General features: G+C 45.1%; 1 protein-coding gene across 2 annotated transcripts in view; it reads right to left on the reverse strand.

Annotated features, from left to right (window-relative positions):
* The window catches only part of mao (monoamine oxidase), a 270,332-nt gene that overhangs the window by 184,893 nt on the left and 64,727 nt on the right, over nucleotides 1-20,712 (reverse strand). For both annotated transcript variants that reach the window (XM_070893439.1, XM_070893440.1), the window contains exon 2: nucleotides 1,291-1,385. In XM_070893439.1, coding sequence (XP_070749540.1) covers nucleotides 1,291-1,385 — 95 coding nt within the window. The remainder of the gene's footprint in view (nucleotides 1-1,290; nucleotides 1,386-20,712) is intronic.

Genomic DNA, 20,712 nt, shown 5'->3' on the forward strand with positions numbered 1-20,712 from the left:
TGGCCAAATCCCATCTCAGCTCAGCAAAATTGGCTTTACCCCAATTGAAAACTTTTATTTCTGGTTCCCCTTTGTTCTTTTCCATAACTACCCTAAATCTTACTGAATTATGATCACGCACACCAAAATGCTCTCCCACTGATACCCCTTCCACCTGCCCCTCTTCATTCCCCAAAACCAAGTCCAGAACTGCCCCCTCCCTTGTTGGGCTTATTACATACTGGCTAAAGAAGTTCTCCTGAATGCATTTTAGGAAAGGGTAGTTGATATCCCCCACTATTACAGCTCGATAGTTTTTGCACTTCGCAGCAATTTGCCCACATATTTGTTCTTCTATCTCCCTCTGACTGCTTGGGGGTCTATAGTAATTCACCCATATGGCCTTGTTTGATGACCCTTCTAACATAGCATCCCTTCTCACAGCTGTAATGAGTTCTTTAATCAATACTGCGACCCCTCCTCCTTTTTTACCCCCCTCTCAATCCCGTCTGAAAACCCTATAACCAGGAATGTTGAGCTGCCATACCTGCCTTTCTTTCAGCCATGTCTCAGAAAGATCCTGCCGTTAAATTCGACAAACCCGCGGGAAACGTGTACTTTCAGGTTTCCCAACTGCTAAACTTCCTTGCTGCTCATGTTGGGCCAGTGTGTTGAATGTAGGACCTAAAGGCTAGTTTGAAAGTTCAGTTGTAAATCACTTGGGTTAGTGTTTTCAGGAGCGAACACAAAGGAATTGGAAAGGGGTAAGGAATCGCTTGGTGAGGGATACAAGGAAGTGGTTGGAGATAGCTTTGGTAGCACCCAAGACCATGGGAGTAGAGAGGCCATAGAAGACAGCATAGTTGAGAGGATTGCAGTTAATATGAGTAGGAAAGATTATGTGGAGAAAGATTTACAGAGGAAGGAGAACAGTGAATTCAGAGAACAGAGGGCAAATCGTTCATCTAGTTTTAGACTTAGTTGAGATTTTGAGAGAATTGGATGGAAATTTCAGACAGCTGATATAGATGTGATGATTTTCTATGTTAAAAAAATCTAGGATTCTAGATCAAACAAAGTCTGATTCTTAAAGAAGTTTTAAGATTACTTGATACCTTTAAGTATGCAGCCTTTATTTATTAAAGTTATTGAAGTTTTCAGTGAATTTTCTTCAACAGAAAAATAAACTTCTGAACCCAAGCCATGATTCCCGCCACTTTTTGGCTCCCACTCCTGCCTTTGATTTGTTAAAAGGCGTCAACTATGATATAACACATACGCACAGAGCTTTTTGCAATGTTTCATACTCACTCTGGTTGTGAATATCCTGCCTCCAACCCTGTCACGGGCCTCCAGCACCACCACCTTCTGCCCAGATTCTGTTAGCAGTTTGGCTGCTGAAAGACCTAAGAGATGAAAAAGATAAAATTGAAACCTTTAAACAGAAACAGCAAGTGATTTTTGTAAGGCATTTTGAACTCTGAAAAACAGGAACAATAGTTAATAAAATAAAGCAAAACATGCAAGTATGACAGGAGGTCCTCACTTCTACTTTAATCAGCTGATCCTGACACTGCTAGGCCTAGTAGAACTCCAGTGTAACTACGCTTAAGTGCAGCAGTGGTCCAACTCAAGAAACTCAAAGCTACTTCGCCACTGGCTCTCACTTTGACATATTCAAATGAGACTAGTGGCGACTCATCGTGCGGATCACGGTCAGACTTCAGAAGTGTGAGGAAACTCAGGAGTCGCCATTTAAAGACCTGAATTTCCTTACTGGAAACATTTCTTATACCAGTAGATGCTAGCTCAATTAATATTTTTAATTTTGAGATTGATAGATTTTTGCTAGCCAAGGGTATTAAAAGATTAAGTACTTCATTGACTGTAAAGTGCTTTGAGACATCCGGTGGTCATGAAAGGCGCTATATAAATGCAAGCCTTTTTTTTCTTTATTATAATCAAGGCAGATAAACGGAGTTAGGATACAGATCAGTCTTGATCTCATTGGATAATGCAACAGGCTCGAGTGGCTGAATGACCTACTCCTGTTCTCATGTTCTGCAAAGTAAGTGGACTGGAAACAGCAAGTAAATTCACCCCGCAGCACCTAAGGAAGACAGTTCCAACATCATACTGCTCTGTGGCAGATGGTTTACTAATGAGTTTGGTAAGTCTGAATCGCCACCCACCTTGGTGTGATACTTACACAATATACAAAAACAAAGCTCACCGGTCACTTTCAAGCCTTTCATTCATTCTTTCACCATCCCAGGAACTGAGACACCCAAAAATTGGATAAGTGCATCCAAATTTAAACTGGTTGAAATTCAACTTATTTTCACATGATTTGGCCCAATCTGGACTGGGTTTCCAGATAGCACATTTTTTTTTCTGTCCATATTTCACACATGCTGTTCCTTTAGTTTCTAGAAGAACCATTCTAGAACCAAACAAAAATTCAAAACGTTCGGAAAACACTACTAATAATGTGCAGCTACACAGAATATCATTAATACATGTTACAATATGAAATCATCTTTGTATACATGCTTTTTAAAAAACAAACTCAGATTGTAATAAGCTTCAATTGCAACCTGCAAATGTAAAACTTTAAAATATGGGGAGTGGATGGTGTGTTGGGTTCTGGGATTTGAGTTCAAATCCAGTTCAATCTAACAATGACGATGACAACTTGCCTTTAACATAGAACAGCTGCCCAAGGCACTTCACAGGAGCGTAATCAGACAAAAGTAGCCACTGAGCCGAATAATACAATATTAGGATGGGCGATTAATAGATTGATCAAAGAGGGGTGTTTTACGGAGCGTCTTAAAAAGAGTTGGAGAGGCGGAGGGTTTAGGAAGAGAATTCCACAACATAGGGCCTCAATGGCTGAAGGCACCGCCTCCAATGATGGGGCAAAGGGGGAGGGAGTCGGAGGAACGGAGCGTTCGGGTGTTTGTGGGGCTGGAGGAAGTTACACCGATTGTGTGAGGTAAGGTTATAAAGGGATTTAAGCACCAGGATGCAAAATTTTAAATTTGATTTGTTGGCGAACTGGGAACTAACTTAGGTCAGCAAGGACAGTGTGGTAGCTAAGCAGGATTGGTGCAAGATAGCCAGGTTTTTGATAAGCTGACGTTTACACAGGGTGGAGGATGGGAGGTGCTTTAGGAGAGCAATTGTATAATCAAGTAGGTGGTGACAAACGCATGGATGAGGGTTTCAGTAGCACATGGACTGAGGTAGGGATGGTAGCAGGCAATGTTATGGAGATGTAAGTAGATGACCTTTGTCAGCTCAACATCAATTAGGATGCTGAGGTTGCAAACAGTCTGGTAAGAATGTAACAAAGCACTAACAGTTCCACTGAGCTGGAAAATGGAAGCAAGGCTTTGGAGGAGAATTCAAGGGTCAAATATGTCAAAGACTGCAGAAAGGCCAACGAAATCGAGAGGTAATTCAGCACAGTCAGAGTCATAGAGGATGCCATTTGTGACTTTGATTAGAGACCTTTCAGTGCTGTGACAGGGGTAGAAATCAGATTGGACAGATTCAAACATGTTGAGGGAAAGATGGACATGGATTTGGGAGGCAACAACGCATTCAAGGACTTGAGGGGAAAGAGAGGTTGGAGATGGCTTGAAATGACAGAGAGGGTCATGGTAGGTCAAGAGAGCAGCAGGGTCTTATGGATGAGATGAACTTGAGAAGGGCATGAGAGGAGATGAGAGAAAACCTGGAAACAGATGAGGGTTCAGGGTCAGTAAGATTTGGCTTGGTGTGCAAGGGGATGTGGGGGAGCAGAAGATGGTTTAGTTCTTAGTCACAAAAAAGTCTATGAGCTCCTCGCACTTGTTGTTGGGGCTGAAGGTGGTGGAACAGGGAAGGGGTGGGGGGGGGGTGTTAAGGAAATGGTTGGTAGAGGAGAAAAGAAGCCAGGAATTATCTTTGCTCTCCAGGATAATGCTGAAGTAGTGGTTAGTTTTGGCAGAGGATAATGAGATAGCACTTAATGTGGTTCAGGTCTAGTGATGGATGGTGAAACCAGAGGCATACCAGACACATTCATGTGTGCACCCCTTGGACTTGAGAGAGTGAAAATGAGGGCTATAAAACAGGAACTGGCCAGGATAGGAGACAGCAAAGGTTCTGATGGGAACAAGGATAATAAAGTTTGAGGTGAGGCAGTGGTTAAGCAGATCAATAGCTACCTAATCGTGTGTCGAATGCAAGGCCAATAGCTAAGCAGTTGAGAGTGTGAAAGTACAGTTGTAAGTGACTTGGGGAATAGTTTAAGGATAGAAAAAGGAAATGAGGTTAGATGGGGGTGGAGGTATCTGGGTAATGAGGAATAGAAGGAAGTGGTAAAAGATGGTCTAGTCAGTGATGGAGACTATTGAAGTAGAGAGGCCTTGGGAGATGGCATGATCGAGGAGGTGGTTTTTGTAGTGTCTCTGCACCTTGTTACAAACTCACACGAGGCATGGATATATCAGACACGGTCACTCTGTGACCTTCACTTTATTTCCAGGACTGCTGATCTTGGGTGGAACCTCCCCTTTTATACCTGGAAGCCCAGGTGAGGAGCTCATTCCCTGTGGTCAGGGTGTGCATTACAAGGGTACAGGTACAGTATGCATGAGTTACAGTTACATACTTATAATCATTGCAAGATGGTGAAATACATGACATCACCTCCTCCCTTCGGTCTTTTAGTTTCAGAGGTTAAGTCTATCGGGTGGTTGGCGCTCTCTTGTGGAGCGCTGCAGTTGTGGCTCTGGTGGCTGAGCCTCAGCACACATCTCTGTCACTTGAGGTGATTCCGGCCTGTCCGGGCTGGCCGCAGGGACTGTGCATGCTGAGGGCTGTCGTTGTTGCTCATGCGCTGGCAGTGGTGTGGGTGCTATCTTATCATGCTCTTCTTCCGGTTCCTCCATGTCTGCACTGAACCTTGAATTTACTTGGTCCAAGTGTTTGCGGCATATCTGCCCATTGTTTAGTCTGACCACCATGATCCTGTTTCCTTCTTTGCCAATTACGGTGCCCTCAAGCCATTTGGGTCCCAAAGCATGGTTAAGAACAAATACCGGGTCATCTATTTCTATACACCTCCGCCTTGAGCCTCGATCGTGGAGCTCGGTTTGGGACTGGCGCTTGCCCTTAACAATGTCTGCCAGGGCTGGGTAAATGAGGGACAGCTGCATCTTGAGCATGCGTTTCATGAGGAGTTCCACTGGCGGGACTCCCGTGAGCGAGTGCAGCCGGGACCTGTAGGCGGTACTGAAGGGAGGGTCCTTGGATGCGTAGCATGCCCTGCTTTATGACTTGGACCGCCCGTTCCACCTGGCCATTGGAGGACGGCTTGAACGGCGCTGTCCGGACATGCTTGATTCCATTGCCCGACATAAACTCCTGGAATTCATGGCTGATAAAACACGGGCCATTATTGCTGACCAGGATGTCCGGCAAGCTGTGGGTCACGAAAACCGTACGCAGACTCTCCACAGTGATGGATGTCGTGCACGAGTTCAATATGATGCACTCGATCCACTTCGAGTATGCATCAACAACGATCAGGAACATTTTTCCCATGAACGGGCCCGCATAGTCCACATGAATACGTGACCATGGCCTGGTGGGCCAGGGCCACGGGCTGAGTGGGGCCTCCCTGGGGGCATTGCCCAGTTGGGCATACGTCGTGCACCTGTGAACCCAGTGTTCCGGGTCTGAGTCAATCCCCGGCCACCACACGTGTGACCGGGCAATGGCCTTCATTAACACGATGCCAGGGTGCTCGCTGTCGATTTCCCTGATGAACGCTTCCCTGCCTTTCTGGGGCATGACTACCCAGCTGCCCCATAACAGGCAGTCGGCTTGGATGGAGAGTTCATCCATCCGTCTCTGAAACGGCCTGACTTCCTCGGGCACGCCTTGTGTGCGGGCGCCTAGTCCCCAGTCAGGACATATTTCTTTATCATGGATTGGAGGGGGTCCCTGCTGGTCCAGAGTTTGATCTGGCGGGCTGTGATGGGGGAGCCCGCAGTGTCAAAAGCCTCAATGGCCATGACCATCTCGGTGCTCTGTTCCGAAGCCCCTTTGGTGGTGGCCAGTGGGAGCCTGTTGAGCGCGTCAGCGCAATTTTCGGTGCCTGGCCGGTGCCGTATGTTGTAGTCATACGCAGCCAGCGTGAGAGCCCATTGCTGTATGCGAACTGAGGCATTAGCGTTGATAGCCTTGCTGTCGGACAACAGGGATGTTAACGGCTTGTGGTCCATCTCTAGCTCAAACCGTCTACCGAAAAGGTACTAGTGCATCTTTTTCACACCGTACACACACGCGAGTGCCTCCTTCTCGACCATGCCATATCCACGCTCTGCCTGGGAGAGTGACCTGGAGGCGTAAGCCATCGGTTGGAGTCGGCCGTCATCGTTACCCTGCTGCAAAACACACCCAACCCCGTAGGATGACGCATCGCATGTTAAAACCAGTTTTTTATAGGGGTCATACAAAGTCAACAGTTTGTTGGAACACAGCAGGTTCCTCACCTTATTGAAAGCCCATTCTTGACAATCCCCCCAAGACCATTCACAACCTTTACGGAGGAGCGTGTGTAACGGCTCCAACAATGTGCTTAAGTTCGGCAGGAAGTTCCCAAAATAGTTCAAAAGTCCCAGGAATGGTCGCAACTCCGACGTGTTGCCGGGCCTGGGCGCCCGGCGAATCGCCTCAGTTTTTGATTCAGTTGGCCGGATCCCGTATGCGGCAACCCTCCTGCCCAGGAACTCGACCTCTGGAGCCAAAAACACGCACTTGGCCTTTTTCAGCCGCAGGCCTACCCGTTCTAATCAGCGTAGCACCTCCTCCAGGTTGTGGAGGTGTTCCTCAGTATCTCGCCCCGTTATAAGAATGTTGTCTTGAAACACGATCGTTCCAGGGATGGACTTGAGCAAGCTTTCCATGTTTCGCTAAAAGATAGCTGCTGCTGAACGAATGCCAAACGGGCACCTATTGTGAACAAATAATCCTTTGTGTGTCGTGATGGTGGTCAGAAACTTGGGTTCTTCAGCCAGTTCCTGAGTCATGTAGGCCGAAGTGAGGTCCAGCTTCGTGAACAGCTTACCACCTGCCAGCGTGGCAAAATGTCCTTCGCTCTCGGGAGCGTGTATTGGTCCTGCAGCGACACTCGGTTGATGGTGGCTTTGCAGTCGCCACAAATCCTGACCGAGCCATCTGCTTTAAGGACGGGAACAATGGGACTTTCCCAGTCGCTGAATTCAACAGGAGAAATTATGCCCTCTCGGAGCAGCCTGTCCAGTTCACTTTCAATTTTTTCACGCATCACGTACGGCACCGCTCTGGCTTTGTGGTGCACTGGTCTGGCGTCCGGAGTGATGTGTATCACTACTTTGGTGCCCTTGAACATTCCGACACCGGGTTGAAAGAGTGACTCGAATTTTTGCAATAGCTGCGAGCATGAACTTCACTCCATGGATGAAATGGCGTGCACATCCCTCCCATTTCCAATTCATCTCAGCTAGCCAACTCCTCCCCAAGAGCGCGGGGCCATTTCCCGTAACAATCCAGAGTGGCAGCCGGTTGTGAACCATTATGCGTTACCACCAAGTTTGCACTGCCCAGTACTGGGATGATCTCTTTGGTGTACGTACGTAGCTGCATCTCAACGCGTTCCTATTTGGGCCTGCTTGCTCTGTGTGGCCATAGTCTCTCAAATTGTTGGGCGCTCATGAGGGATTGACTCGCTCCGGTATCCAGCTCCATGTGCACCGGGATGTAATTCAGTAAGACTTTCATCATCATGGGTGGCGTTTTGGTGTATGAGCTGTGGATGTCAGCCACATGAACTCTCTGAACTTCAGCATCCATGGTTGTTCCCCAGGCCTCATCCTGCATTTCAGACCCCTCGTCTGGTTCCTCTGTCTCGCAGACTAGCCTCGCTACTGCCTTTTTGCACATCCTGGTCAGGTGTCCCTTGACATTACAAATCCTACAGGTGTAAAGCTGGAAGCTGCAGATTTTTGCAGTGTGTCTGCCCCCACATCTCCAACATGAGCTGAGATTGCTGTTAACAAAAGGGCTATTCCTAGGCATTCCTCTCTGATGGCTCGTTTGGCTGTTTCTAAGCACTCTGATGGGGGATGTTAATTGTCCCATCACAGGATGCATTGTTCCTCGTGATGGCGTGAATTGCCGATCCCTTTTCCATTGTCCCTGTTGTAGGCCCACCCTGGAGCTAGTTGCTGCCTGGACGGTGTCGAATTGCCCTTGCCTGCCTGCCTGGACGGTGTCGAATTGCCCTCGCCTGCCTGTGGGGTTCGGTGTCCTTTTTACAACATTAACTCCCTGGTTCATCGCAACATTGAAACAAGGGCTGTGTGCGTAAATTAGCTTGGCCTCCTCTTCCCCTGCCATGAAGGTCTGAGCTATCAATGCTGCCCCATTTAAAGTCAAATCCTTAGTCTTTATGAGCTTCCTGAAAATGCCAGCATGATTAATGCCCTCGATGAAAAAGTTCCTTAACATCTCTCCTCTGCAGGCATCGGAGAACATACAGGGACTGGCCAAACGCCGCAATTCCGCTACAAAGTCCAAGATGTTTTGACCCTCCCGACGCCGGTGAGAGTAAAACCGGTGCCGGGCCATGTGTACGCTACTTGCCGGCTTGAGATGCTCACTGATCAGCTGGCTGAGCTCTTCAAAGGACTTGTCCACTGGCTTTTGTGGTGCGAGCAGGTCTTTCATCAGCGCATACGTCTGTGGACCACAGCTGGTCAGTAGATGCACCCTCCGCTTGTCAGCCGCTGCCTCTTCCAGTCAGTCCTTTGTAACAAAGCTCTGCTGGAGTCTTTCCACAAAATCGTCCCAGTCCTCACCCACACAGTAGCGTTCCTCTGTGCCACCGGTGGCCATCCTCGTGGGTCGGTGATTCCCGATTCTCGTCGCCAGATGTAGTGTCTCTGCACCTTGTTACAAACTCACACGAGGCATGGATATATCAGACACGGTCACTCTGTGACCTTCACTTTATTTCCAGGACTGAAGAGTGCTGATTCTGGGTGGGACCTCCCCTTTTATACCTGGAAGCCCAGGTGAGGAGCTCACTCCCTGTGGTCAGGGTGTGCATTACAAGGGTACAGGTATAGTATGCATGAGTTACAGTTACATACTTATAGTCATTGCAAGATGGTGAAATCATGACAGTTTTGAATATGGGTAAGAGAGTTTATATGGAGATAGAGGTTTAGGAAGAACAGGAGGGCAACAGATATGTAAGGAGATAACTGAAGGCTGTATAAATAGTAGTGTCTGGACTTATATTGGCTACCCTGGAGAGGTCATTGAGCCTCTTCCTGCACTGTGGATTTCTTGGGATGGTGGAAGTTGCAATGACGGCATTTACTATCTCCATCCACTCAACTAAAATGATGCTCTTATGTAGCTTCCTGTCTTCTATGCCCAAAAGTTGTTCTCTTCTTACCTAGACTTCTCCACAGAAAACCTGAGAATTCTTGCTCCTGCTCAAGATATCTGGCACTGTCTGCTGCTATAAGACCTCCTTTAAGAGATCGCAGTTAAAGGTGACACCAGTACTGAATTTCCCTCCCTCCCACCAGCAGTAACCCTATTAAGAGCAGGATTACCATTCAATTCCCTCCGTGCATAGCTAATGTGAGCCCCCAACAAAATACAGCAGCTTAGTGGTCCATTCATATGGGTAGACTGCCACTAACCTGACAACTACAAGAGAATTTAGCCCCTGCTATTGCCCAAACATGGCTCAAACTTCACTGCATATATATATTTTTAAATAAACACTTGGATTTTATTATTGGTGATCACTCCAAGATAACCATTATTTTCTACTTATCAAGAAAATATGATCATTCTGTAAACTAAATATTCACCACGTGCATCATAGCATCAGATCAACTCTTCATGTCTAATCCAGTTTTGTGTACCTTAATTAAAATCAAACAATATCTGATTTAGTTGTTTACTCCAATCTAACCTTCTCCAAGATGAATCATTTGTACTCAAACCACAAACCTTGCTGTTTCTATCATCAATTAGATTTAGAACATGTAAGTAGGAGTTCCAGCTGTCCAGGTGCATGTAGCCTCCTCGGCAAACTACCAGAGCAGCAAAGCTCCAGAAAAAAAGGAAAAGGAAGAAAAACGGATTTGTACTGTCACCATTATCCCATGTTCAATGTCACACCTCAGACAAGAATTACAGTTAATTCACTTAGATTGATAGAACATGGCTTTGTCATTCTCTATTAGCAAAATAAAGTAAAAATAGGATATATCCTAAAGTGCCCATTACCTATAGTGCTTTCTATTAAACTGTAGTTGCATCAAAGGTTTTGAGTTATTTCTACAGCAAAAATTTGCATTGAACTTTCATCTTTCTCTATATTGATGTCAATTACTGATAGCAAGACTTGATTAAAGGATACAGACAAAAGGTAAAAAATAAAAGGTAAAAGATAATAACGCTCTATATCCCTAGCCTATTTTGTCATAATTATTAAATATTGGTTCCCCCTACCCCCAGCTATTCAATCTCCTTTCTCCGTACACAAGGATTCTTGTTCTTTTCTCTTCCCATCGGGACTATATTTTTCCAAGCATATAACTTCATGCAAGGCTATTTTGGCTTTTTTGGTTTGCATTTTTGCATTTAGTTTGCTGCAAGTTTTTGGGGCAGTTTGTGCCTAACTTTCGTATGTTTGTATTATTTTGTTTTCTTTTTTATTTTCACTTCCTGCCTTTGAAGGGGATTCCACATTCAAATCAAAGTGATTGGGACTCTCAATCCCTCGTTCTGAGCTTCTTTTACAATCTTGGAGAAAATGGCCCCAGGACTTCAGCTTGTGTGCAGGATTGAAAGTCCCTCATTTTTATGTGGTTTAGAAATTAAAATAAATATAATTCAACTGTACAATAATTTTTGATGCCTTGGTTCGCTATTGCTAAAAGAAATTGTGGTTTTAAATCAAATTTTTCCTTTCTTCTAAATGATCACCTACCTTCAGTCCACCTCTAATGATGAGAAGGTGGGAATCCTGCAGCCACTACAGATCACATCGGCATGACTGCCCCTCCTCCCTGCAAAGACACACCTCAGCCTCCACTTTGTGTTTCCAGCCATGACTCTGATCAACAATGCCTCTGAGCATAACTTTCAACAGCACTATCTGGTTAAAAAATACTTACACGTTTAAGTAATATAATTTTGTGACTGTAAATAATGGATTACACTAGAATATTACTTTTCGATTGATGTGAATGTAATGTGTTACAAAATGACAAATAGCTGAATGAAAGTTCAGTACAGTGACAATATGCTGATCTCTGTGGCTTTACAAGCCTACCAAAAAATAACATTTATTTATATAGTGTCTTTCATGTTCTCAAGACATCCCAAAGTGGTTTACAGCCAATGAATTACTTTTGAAGTACAGTCGCTATTGTTATATAGGAAAGCATGGCAACCAATTTGTATACAGCCATGTTGCACAAACCAAATGAGATAAATATGAAGCAAACTGCTGCAGTTCTTGGAATAAGATAAATGTCCAATTCATTTTGTTCTTGGCAGTGTAGAGTCAAGACCCCAAGAGAACTCTCTATTTTTCTTTGAATAGTGTCTTCGATCTTTTGGATCCACCTGAGTATGCAGATGGAGGCCTTATCTGAAAGATGGTACCGCTGACAATGCAGCACTCCCTCAGTACTGGATTGAAGTTTCAGCCTAGATTATGTGTTCATGTCTTGAACTGGGGCTTAAACCTACAACCTTCTGACCTACAGGGAAGCATGTTATCAACTGAGCCAAACTAACACTATGAACATTGATTTGAGTCCCAGTGCTGCCAGATATTCTAAAAATTCTGGAAATACGGGTTGAACCTCCCTTATCCAGAACCCTCGGGACCTGGCCTGTTCTGGATAAGGGATTTTTCCGGACGCGGGGTGGTCACGTTAAATTGGATGGTACAGGTACTGAGCAAGGGGATATCGGGGCTGGCTGACTTGGGGCTTAGGGCTGGGAGTGCGGCAGAGAGATCATGGGGGGCGAGGGTGGTGGATCGCATGGTCAGGCCAGCGATTGTGGGAGTCGGCAGTGAGGAAGGACTTCAATTTGTTCATGTCGGAGTTCTGCGCATGCATCACCCGGTGACCTGGCCAGGAATGGTTCTAGACGAGGGGTGGTTCTGGATAAGGGAGTTCTGGATAAGGAAGGTTCAACCTGTACTCAACAGGTCAGGAAGCATGTGTGGAGAGAGAAACAGTTAAAATAGGTTTAATTAGGATATACAGCACAGAAACAGGCCACTCGGCTCAACCAGTCCAATTATGCTCCACTCGAGCCTCCTCCTGTCTTTCCTCATCCAGCTATCAGCATAACCCTCTATTCCCTTCTCCCGCATATGCTTATCTAGCCTCCCCTTAAATGCATCTATACTATTCGCTTCAACCACTCCCTGTGGTAGCGGTTTCCACATTCTTGTCACTCTCTGGGTAAAGAAGTTCCTTCTGAATTCCCTATTTGATTTCTTAGTGACTATCATATTGATGGCCTCTAGTTTTGCTTTTTCTCACAAGTGGAAACACTCTCTCTTAATCTACTCTGTCAAAACTCTTCATAATTTTGAAGACCTCTATTAGGTCTTCTCTTTTCAAAAGAAAAGAGACCCAGCCTGTTGATCATTTCCTCGCATTTCTGGCAGCATCCTTGGAAATTATTTTGGCACCCTCCCCAGTGCCTCTATAACCTGTTTATAATATGGCGACCAGAATTGTATGCAGTACTCCAAGTATGGTCTAAATAAGATTCGATACAAGTTTAGCATAACTTCTCTACTTTTAAATTCAATCCCTCTAGAAATAAACACTAGTGCTTGGTGTGCTTTTTTATGGCCTTGATAACCTGTGTCATTACTTTCAGTGATTTGTGTTTTCGAATTTTCCAAGTAATATATATGACCTCCCTATTTTTCTTACTAAAAGGTAATACCTCACATTTATCTATGTTGAATTTTTTGCCAATTATATGCTCATTCTTCAAGTTTATTAACGTCTTCTTCTAATTTGTTGCAGTCCTCCTCAGTATTGACTATCCTTGATTCCAAAGTCTAAATCATTAGGCTTTTGCAAGACATTCTATGCTGGCACTACACTCTCGTGTTATTTATTAACTCTAAAATGGTAAACTATGCCCTGTTACAAATGATCTCATCAGCAAAGAGTATTTAAAAATGAATCCAATTGGGATAACTGAATTTTCAATTCTAGCTATTTGATTGGATTTGCAGGTCTAAATTATTCAAAAAATTGACTCAATTATCACACAATGAGTACGATGTACAGTTATTGCAAGATGAAAGTGAAGTGCTTTGTGCTCGCTAACCTTCTTATCAAATATATGGAGAAAATTTCTGTCCCTTTTTCAGCTGAAAGCCAGTTGTAATTAATGGCAAAATAATCCCTGGCTCACCCAATTTCACCAGCCCAGCTACTGGGGAGAAGGAATTGAAAAGTGTCCAACCCGTGTCACATGTGTCTGTGCCAGATATAGTGATCATTTGGCAGTGTTGCCTATCATTTTTACTGTACTGTCTTCAAGTAATGGAATGAGATGGAGATAAAGGATCCCCACCCACCAGCCCACCCATTCAGAAGGTCTATGCAGCTGGGCATATCCTTGTTCTGTATAATAATGGACGAGGAAGAAAAGTAACAGAAGCAAGAGGCTCTGAGAGTGAGGCATCAGGACAGAAGGCAACAGCCCACTCGCTAGTACCGCTATTGGTTTTGCAGCATTTGTGTTTGTTTCTGTTTTACGCTGGTTTTTATGTTTGGTATAAGTTCCCAGCTGACACGATTGGCATAGAAACCTGCATAAAGGTTGCAAGGGTACAAAGCTGATTAGAAATCTGGCAGAGTAGGCCTTGAGACAGGTATGGCATCCGGTATTCTAGGCCCACATTTTTGTACCCAGCTGCATTTGAACCTAGAGTTTCCAATTATGTTCAGCCTGAAGTCAGTCATACATTGACATGATGGGGCCGAAATTCTGGGATTCCTACTCCACTGCCAGAAGAGCAACAGAGCAGGACATGGACATGGATGTCAAACTCATTCCAAATTTCACAGATGAGGTCATTCAAATGTTCAGGGTGGGCAGGAGCACACAGCTGATCAAGTAGAGGCTCCCTGAGGCTCTTCCGAGGTCAAAGAAAAATCTGCTCCAAGGGATCTTCAGATCTAAAGGGTGCCGAAACTCTGGTACATTAAAGTAACCAATCCCCTCCAGGATCAATTACCTTACTTCTGGGGCCGCTTCTGGAGCCTAAGTGGGATTCGTACCAGTTCTCAGCTGGAATGAGTTCTACTGAGGCCTTTTAAGAGTGTAATGGTGGAATTCATGTGGCAGCCAACAAAATCCCCCCACACCCCCCCACATCCCACCCACCCCCCCACCCACACCACCCGACCACCACCCACCAACCCCCCTGACCCCCCCCCACACCACCCCACCGCCCCACACTCCCCCCCCACAACCCCCACCCCCACACACCCCCACCCAGTTGGAGGACTATTGTCATCTATGGGTTGCTGCAAATCCTCTCCTGATCTTTTCTTTCATCCTATTCTTTCATTCACTAATTCTAACCAAAGCAAATATTGGACCCCTTTACCATGTTATTCCTTGCACTGAAAGCTACATGTGAAGGCTGCTCATAAGGATACATTTGAAACCTGACTTCCTTCTAGGTGGTGCACAGAATGAACCATCAAGTCCCCCTACATCCATATAGGCCAGCAGTTTACAGTCCAGACTATCACTTTCTCTATGGAGGAATATTTTTACCTTCACTCTCTGGGCAGGTGTCTAACACAGCAGATCGCCCACCCAATGTAGAATGTGCCCAATTTTCATATCGTTGAAATCTTCACCAATATCAACCAATGTCTCATTTAAAATGTTTAGGTGCAGTGGTCTGGATCAGGTATTTTATGCATTCTAAGCGCAACTAACCTTTTTAGAACCATATCTTTTGGTATTTACATGCTGTCTAGTTCCTGCTCTGCTGGATATCTGATTTAGACAACTATCTCTGCTCTGCCTCCTAAGTCATTTGGAAAATAGGTCACAATCCTTATACATCTCTTTAAAAATGATCTCTCAACTTTCTAGGATTTTCAATGCAATTTGAACATGTAAAATAATTTTTATACTTAACTCTCATTTTGTGTCTCCTTGCAGCTATATTTTTATATCCTAACTAGTAAATCTCCACAGTTGCCCACAGTACTGGAAGAACAGGGTCCATGTAAAGATCAGAGTTCCAGATTTTTTTTTTTAAATTGATGATGTAGAAGGACACAAATGTAGATACGTGGGTCAGAAATGTTCTCTGCAATCCCAACCCAAGATCAGAATGAAGTAAAATGCAGGTGGTGAGGCCTACTACCACCTCACTGCCCAACTTGTATTTCCATCCTCCCACTCTCGCCAGGACGAGCACTGGCCTCTCCTAAATTGTGACAGGGATCGGGACCTGGGGCTCCACAGGATTTCCCCCCAATCCACCTGTTAGCACTGCTTGGGGATGACATGGGGAAGGTGGTGATAGGCACAGAGAACCAGCAGTAGTGGCCCTGTGGAGGGAGAAAGCCTATATAAATTCAAGTGCTTTTCTAGTTTTCATGTCATGGCCTCCCCTCTTTCCACTGCAATCTTTGAGGCACTTCAGCCACTTTACAGTTGTTCTTTGGCTCTTCTGGTGTTGCAGCAGCATCCAGACCCTCCTCTTTGCACTGGCAAGCTTCCTCTTGGTGGAGAGAACCATCCCTAGAGACTGACATGCATTGGAAATGTGCGCCAACCCAGGAAATTGGATGAGATTGGAGTGGATTCAGAAGTGCGGGGAGAAGTCACGCTCCACCGGAACTCTACCCTGAAAGTGAGAGTCCCGGCCATGATATTTTAAAAAAGCAGTCACAAAAGTTCCTAAAATGATTCCAAAAATGGAAAACTCACAGCAACTTCAAAAAGAGGCTGCAGCTTGGTTCTATTACTGAGACATAAATATTTAATCAAGATTTGAGATGATTTGTTAGTACTCTATGGCCAAATTGTAAGCTGTGGTGCATTTACAGTTTGCCTGCTGTAGGATATTAAATTATGGAAATAAATCAATTAGATTGTAAAAAAGAAACCTGCTTTAAGTAGGCCTGAGATATGGTTAATGACATCAATCATCACATAAGTTATCTCAACTAATTTTAGTATATGTTAAAAAATGTCCTTCACTGCGCAGAAAATACTCAGTCTATAACAGTGACAAAGACACTATCACACTGTAAAATAGAAATACAGTATAAGTAATGTGTTGTTTTCTTTTAAGACAAAGCACGCACATAATGATTATCAGTTTATCAAACAATAATATTTTCAATTAATAAGTTATGTGAATTGATGCAACTGCAGACATTGTAAATGCTTATTGTTGCCTGTTCATCAAAGTATAGTCTCATTTTATTATTCTTCTTGCCTGGAGTGACTTTAACATAAAAATCTTTCATAGAAACATAGAAACATAGAAACATAGAAAATAGGTGCAGGAGTAGGCCATTCGGCCCTTCTAGCCTGCACCGCCATTCAATGAGTTCATGGCTGAACATGCAACTTCAGTACCCCATTCCTGCTTTCTCACCATACCCCTTGATTCCCCTAGTAGTAAGGACTTCATCTAACTCCTTTTTGAATATATTTAGTGAATTGGCCTCAACAACTTTCTGTGGTAGAGAATTCCAGAGGTTCACCACTCTCTGGGTGAAGAAATTCCTCCTCATCTCGGTCCTAAATGGCTTCCCCTTTATCCTTAGACTGTGTCCCCTGGTTCTGGACTTCGCCAACATTGGGAACATTCTTCCTGCATCTAACCTGTCTAACCCCGTCAGAATTTTAAACGTTTCTATGAGGTCCCCTCTCATTCTTCTGAACTCCAGTGAATACAAGCCCAGTTGATCCAGTCTTTCTTGATAGGTCAGTCCCGCCATCCCGGGAATCAGTCTGGTGAACCTTCGCTGCACTCCCTCAATAGCAAGAATGTTCTTCCTCAGGTTAGGAGACCAAAAATGTACACAATACTCCAGGTGTGGCCTCACCAAGGCCCTGTACAATTGTAGCAACACCTCCCTGCCCTTGTATTCAAATCCCCTCGCTATGAAGGCCAACATGCCATTTGCTTTCTTAACCGCCTGCTGTACCTGCATGCCAACCTTCAATGACTGATGTACCATGACACCCAGGTCTCTTTGCACCTGCCCTTTTCCTAATCTGTCACCATTCAGATAATAGTCTGTCTCTCTGTTTTTACCACCAAAGTGGATAACCTCACATTTATCCACATTATACTTCATCTGCCATGCATTTGCCCACTCACCTAACCTAACCAAGTCGCTCTGCAGCCTCATAGAATCCTCCTTGCAGCTCACACTGCCACCCAACTTAGTGTCATCCGCAAATTTGGAGATACTACATTTAATCCCCTCGTCTAAATCATTAATGTACAGTGTAAACAGCTGGGGCCCCAGCACAGAACCTTGCGGTACCCCACTAGTCACTGCCTGCCATTCTGAAAAGTCCCCATTTACTCCTACTCTTTGCTTCCTGTACAATATTGTTCTCTCCATTCTAGTAATGAAGGGTTAACCTATTCATTTTAAATGAGTTACACAGTCTACAGCACAGAAACAGGTCATTTGGCCCAACTGGTCCACACCGGTATTTATGCCCCACGAGAGCCTCCTCCCAACACTTTTTATCTAACTCTGCCAGCATATCTTTCTATTCCTTTCTCCCTCATGTGTTTATCTAGCTACCCCTTAAATTCATCTATGATATTTGCCTCAACTACTCCATGTGGTAGCATGTTCTACATTCTTACCATTCTTTGGGTAAGTAAGTTTCTCCTGAATTCCCGATTGGATTTATTAGTGACTATCTTATATTTATAACCTCTAGTTTTAGACTCCCCCACAAGTGCAAATATTGGCCGGAATTTTCCCTACCTGGGCAGGCCTGGTGCGGGCAGTGGCCATGGCGGGTCACAACTCTGCTGCTGGCTCCATCCCGCTGCTCAGAATGGCTTTACGTTAATAGGGCCTATTAAGACCGCCCTGTGAGTTATCCTGACCAATGAAATGGTGCTGACCTGGTGACATCGTTCATGATGCGTTTTCAGCCGGGATCTTTAAAGGGGCCATGGCCACATTACATTTGAAGGTTAATGTAACATAGTGCTGTCAGTGCACTACAGCACTAGAGTGCTGCAAATACTTTGACAATGACTGCACAGAGGCAGAGGACTGCACTCAGGTTCTCCTGTGCTTATGGAGGGAATCAGAGCACACAGGGAGGTCCTCTTCCCTTCCAATATGTAGAAAAGACCTTCCCAGGAGATAAAAGCAGCCTGGTTGGAAATTGCAGAGGAAGTTGCCTACAGCCAGCCTGGGTCTGGCCAGCAACCTGTTAAGTGCCATTTTAGCTCTTTATTACCCTTTGTTTTTGACTCATTTTTTTAAAAAAAGAAAGCTTTGGAGGGGAGAATTGAAGACAACTTTCATCTTGCTACTTGTCAACAAGAACTACACTGACCGAGAAAGAGAAAGAGAGGAACCTACACCGAGGTGCCCCGATCCTGTAAACCTTCTGGGAATCAGCAGACCAGAGTTTGGTGCCTTTGCTTACTGAACCTGTGCAGGGACAATCACTTGAACATAAGAACAGTTTTAGTTGGATTTATGGTTCTTGTTTTGAGGGGTTCAGCTTGTTCCATTCAAGTCTGCACCTGTCGGCTCACAGTTGGCGAATTAAATATATTGTAACACTCATTCTCTCACTTCTCATTTAAAATTCTCATTCTCTTAATGCCCACCCAAGTACTGATATTTCTTCACTACTTTCCTCCCTCTGCCTCTGCACTGAACAACTTCTCACCTCGGTGATTTCAACCTCCATTTAAATACATCATGCTCTCTCTCCTTTGAGTTTTCTAGCTCCTATCCTCCCTTACTCCCTCCCGCCATGTAAACTCACCAATCCATATTCACAGCCACCCCCTCGACCTTGCCATCTCTCGTGGCCTCGCTACTCCCATCGTGTCAATCGCAGATAAGGCCATCTCTGACCACTTCCTCTTATTGCTCATCACCCAGATCTCTCTTCCACCTACCCCCTTCCCCCCAAACCTACCTCCTTCTGTGTCGGCTTCTAGAAAAAATTCTCTCCTGACTCTCTTACAATTGCACTTATGAACTTCCAACTGTGCAGTCATTGGCCTTCCATTCACCATGGCATTTCTGCAGCTACCGATCTGCTCAACCAGATCCCCACCACACCTTTGATGCCTTAGTCCCTATTAAAACAATTACCCTCTCTCACCCTGGCCGTTCCCCTGGTACAGCCCTGATCTTCGCTCCCTTAAGTCCAAGAGACGCAGACTTGAACGGATATGGCAGACATCTGGTTTAGCCATTCACTGCCAGATAGATCTGGACCACATAACGCACTATTGTCTGCCAAAATCGCTCACTATTCCAGAATCATTCTGGAATGTAAAGATAAACCCGGCTTCTATTATCCAATGCAAACCACCTTTTTAAACCCCTCTCCCCAGTCTCCACCCTCACCTTCGACAATAAATCTAAGGAGCTCACAGACTTCTTTGTCTTTAAGATTGAGACCATCCATTTGACCACCTCTGCATCTTCCCTTCCTTCCTTCCCTTCCTTCCTCTAGTTCACCAAACCAAACTTCCTCTAAGGATCCCTCCTGCCCTAGCCCTGCCCTCACACCTTTCTCCAGTTTCTCTCCAATCTCTCCTCATGACCTTTCCGAGCTCATACTGTCCATGAGACCCATTATCTTCTCTCTTGACCTTATTCTCACCAAATTCCTTTTCTGGCTCCCATGTTAGCTGACATTGTTAATGGTTCTCTCTCCTCAGGTACTGTCCCCCACTCCCTCAAATCTGCTGTCATCACCCCTCTCCTCAAAAAACCCAAATGACATCCTTTGTGACGATAATAAAGGCAAGCTATCCCTCCTTCTCCTTCTCGACTTGTCTGCAGCCTTTGACACGGTTGACCACTCCATCCTTCTCCAACGCATCTCCACCGTCGTCCAGCTGGGTGGGACTGCACTCGCCTGGTTCCATTCTTACCTAACTAACCGTAGCCAGAGAATCCCCTGCAACGGCTTCTCTTCCCGCCCCCAGATCATTACCTCTGGTGTTCCCCAAGGATCTATCCTTGGTCCCCTCCTATTTCTCATCTACATGTTGCCCCTTGGTGACATCGTCCGAAAGCACAGCATTCACATGCACACCGATGACACCCAGCTCTACCTCACTACCACTTCTCTTGACCCCTCCACCGTCTCTAAATTGTCAGACTCCTTGTCCGACATCCAGTTCTGGATGAGCAGAAATTTTCTCCAATTGAATATTGGGAAGACCAAAGCCATTATTTTCCGTCCCCGCCATGAACTCCGTTCCCTCGCCACTGACTCCATCCCTCTCCCCAACTTCTGTCTGAGGCTGAACCAGACTGTTCGCAACCTTGGTGTTATATTTGACCCTGAAATGAGCTTTTGACCACATATCCGCAGCATAACTAAGATCGCCTATTC

The sequence above is a fragment of the Pristiophorus japonicus genome, chromosome 11, assembly GCF_044704955.1.
Source record: "Pristiophorus japonicus isolate sPriJap1 chromosome 11, sPriJap1.hap1, whole genome shotgun sequence".
NCBI lineage: Eukaryota > Metazoa > Chordata > Chondrichthyes > Pristiophoridae > Pristiophorus > Pristiophorus japonicus.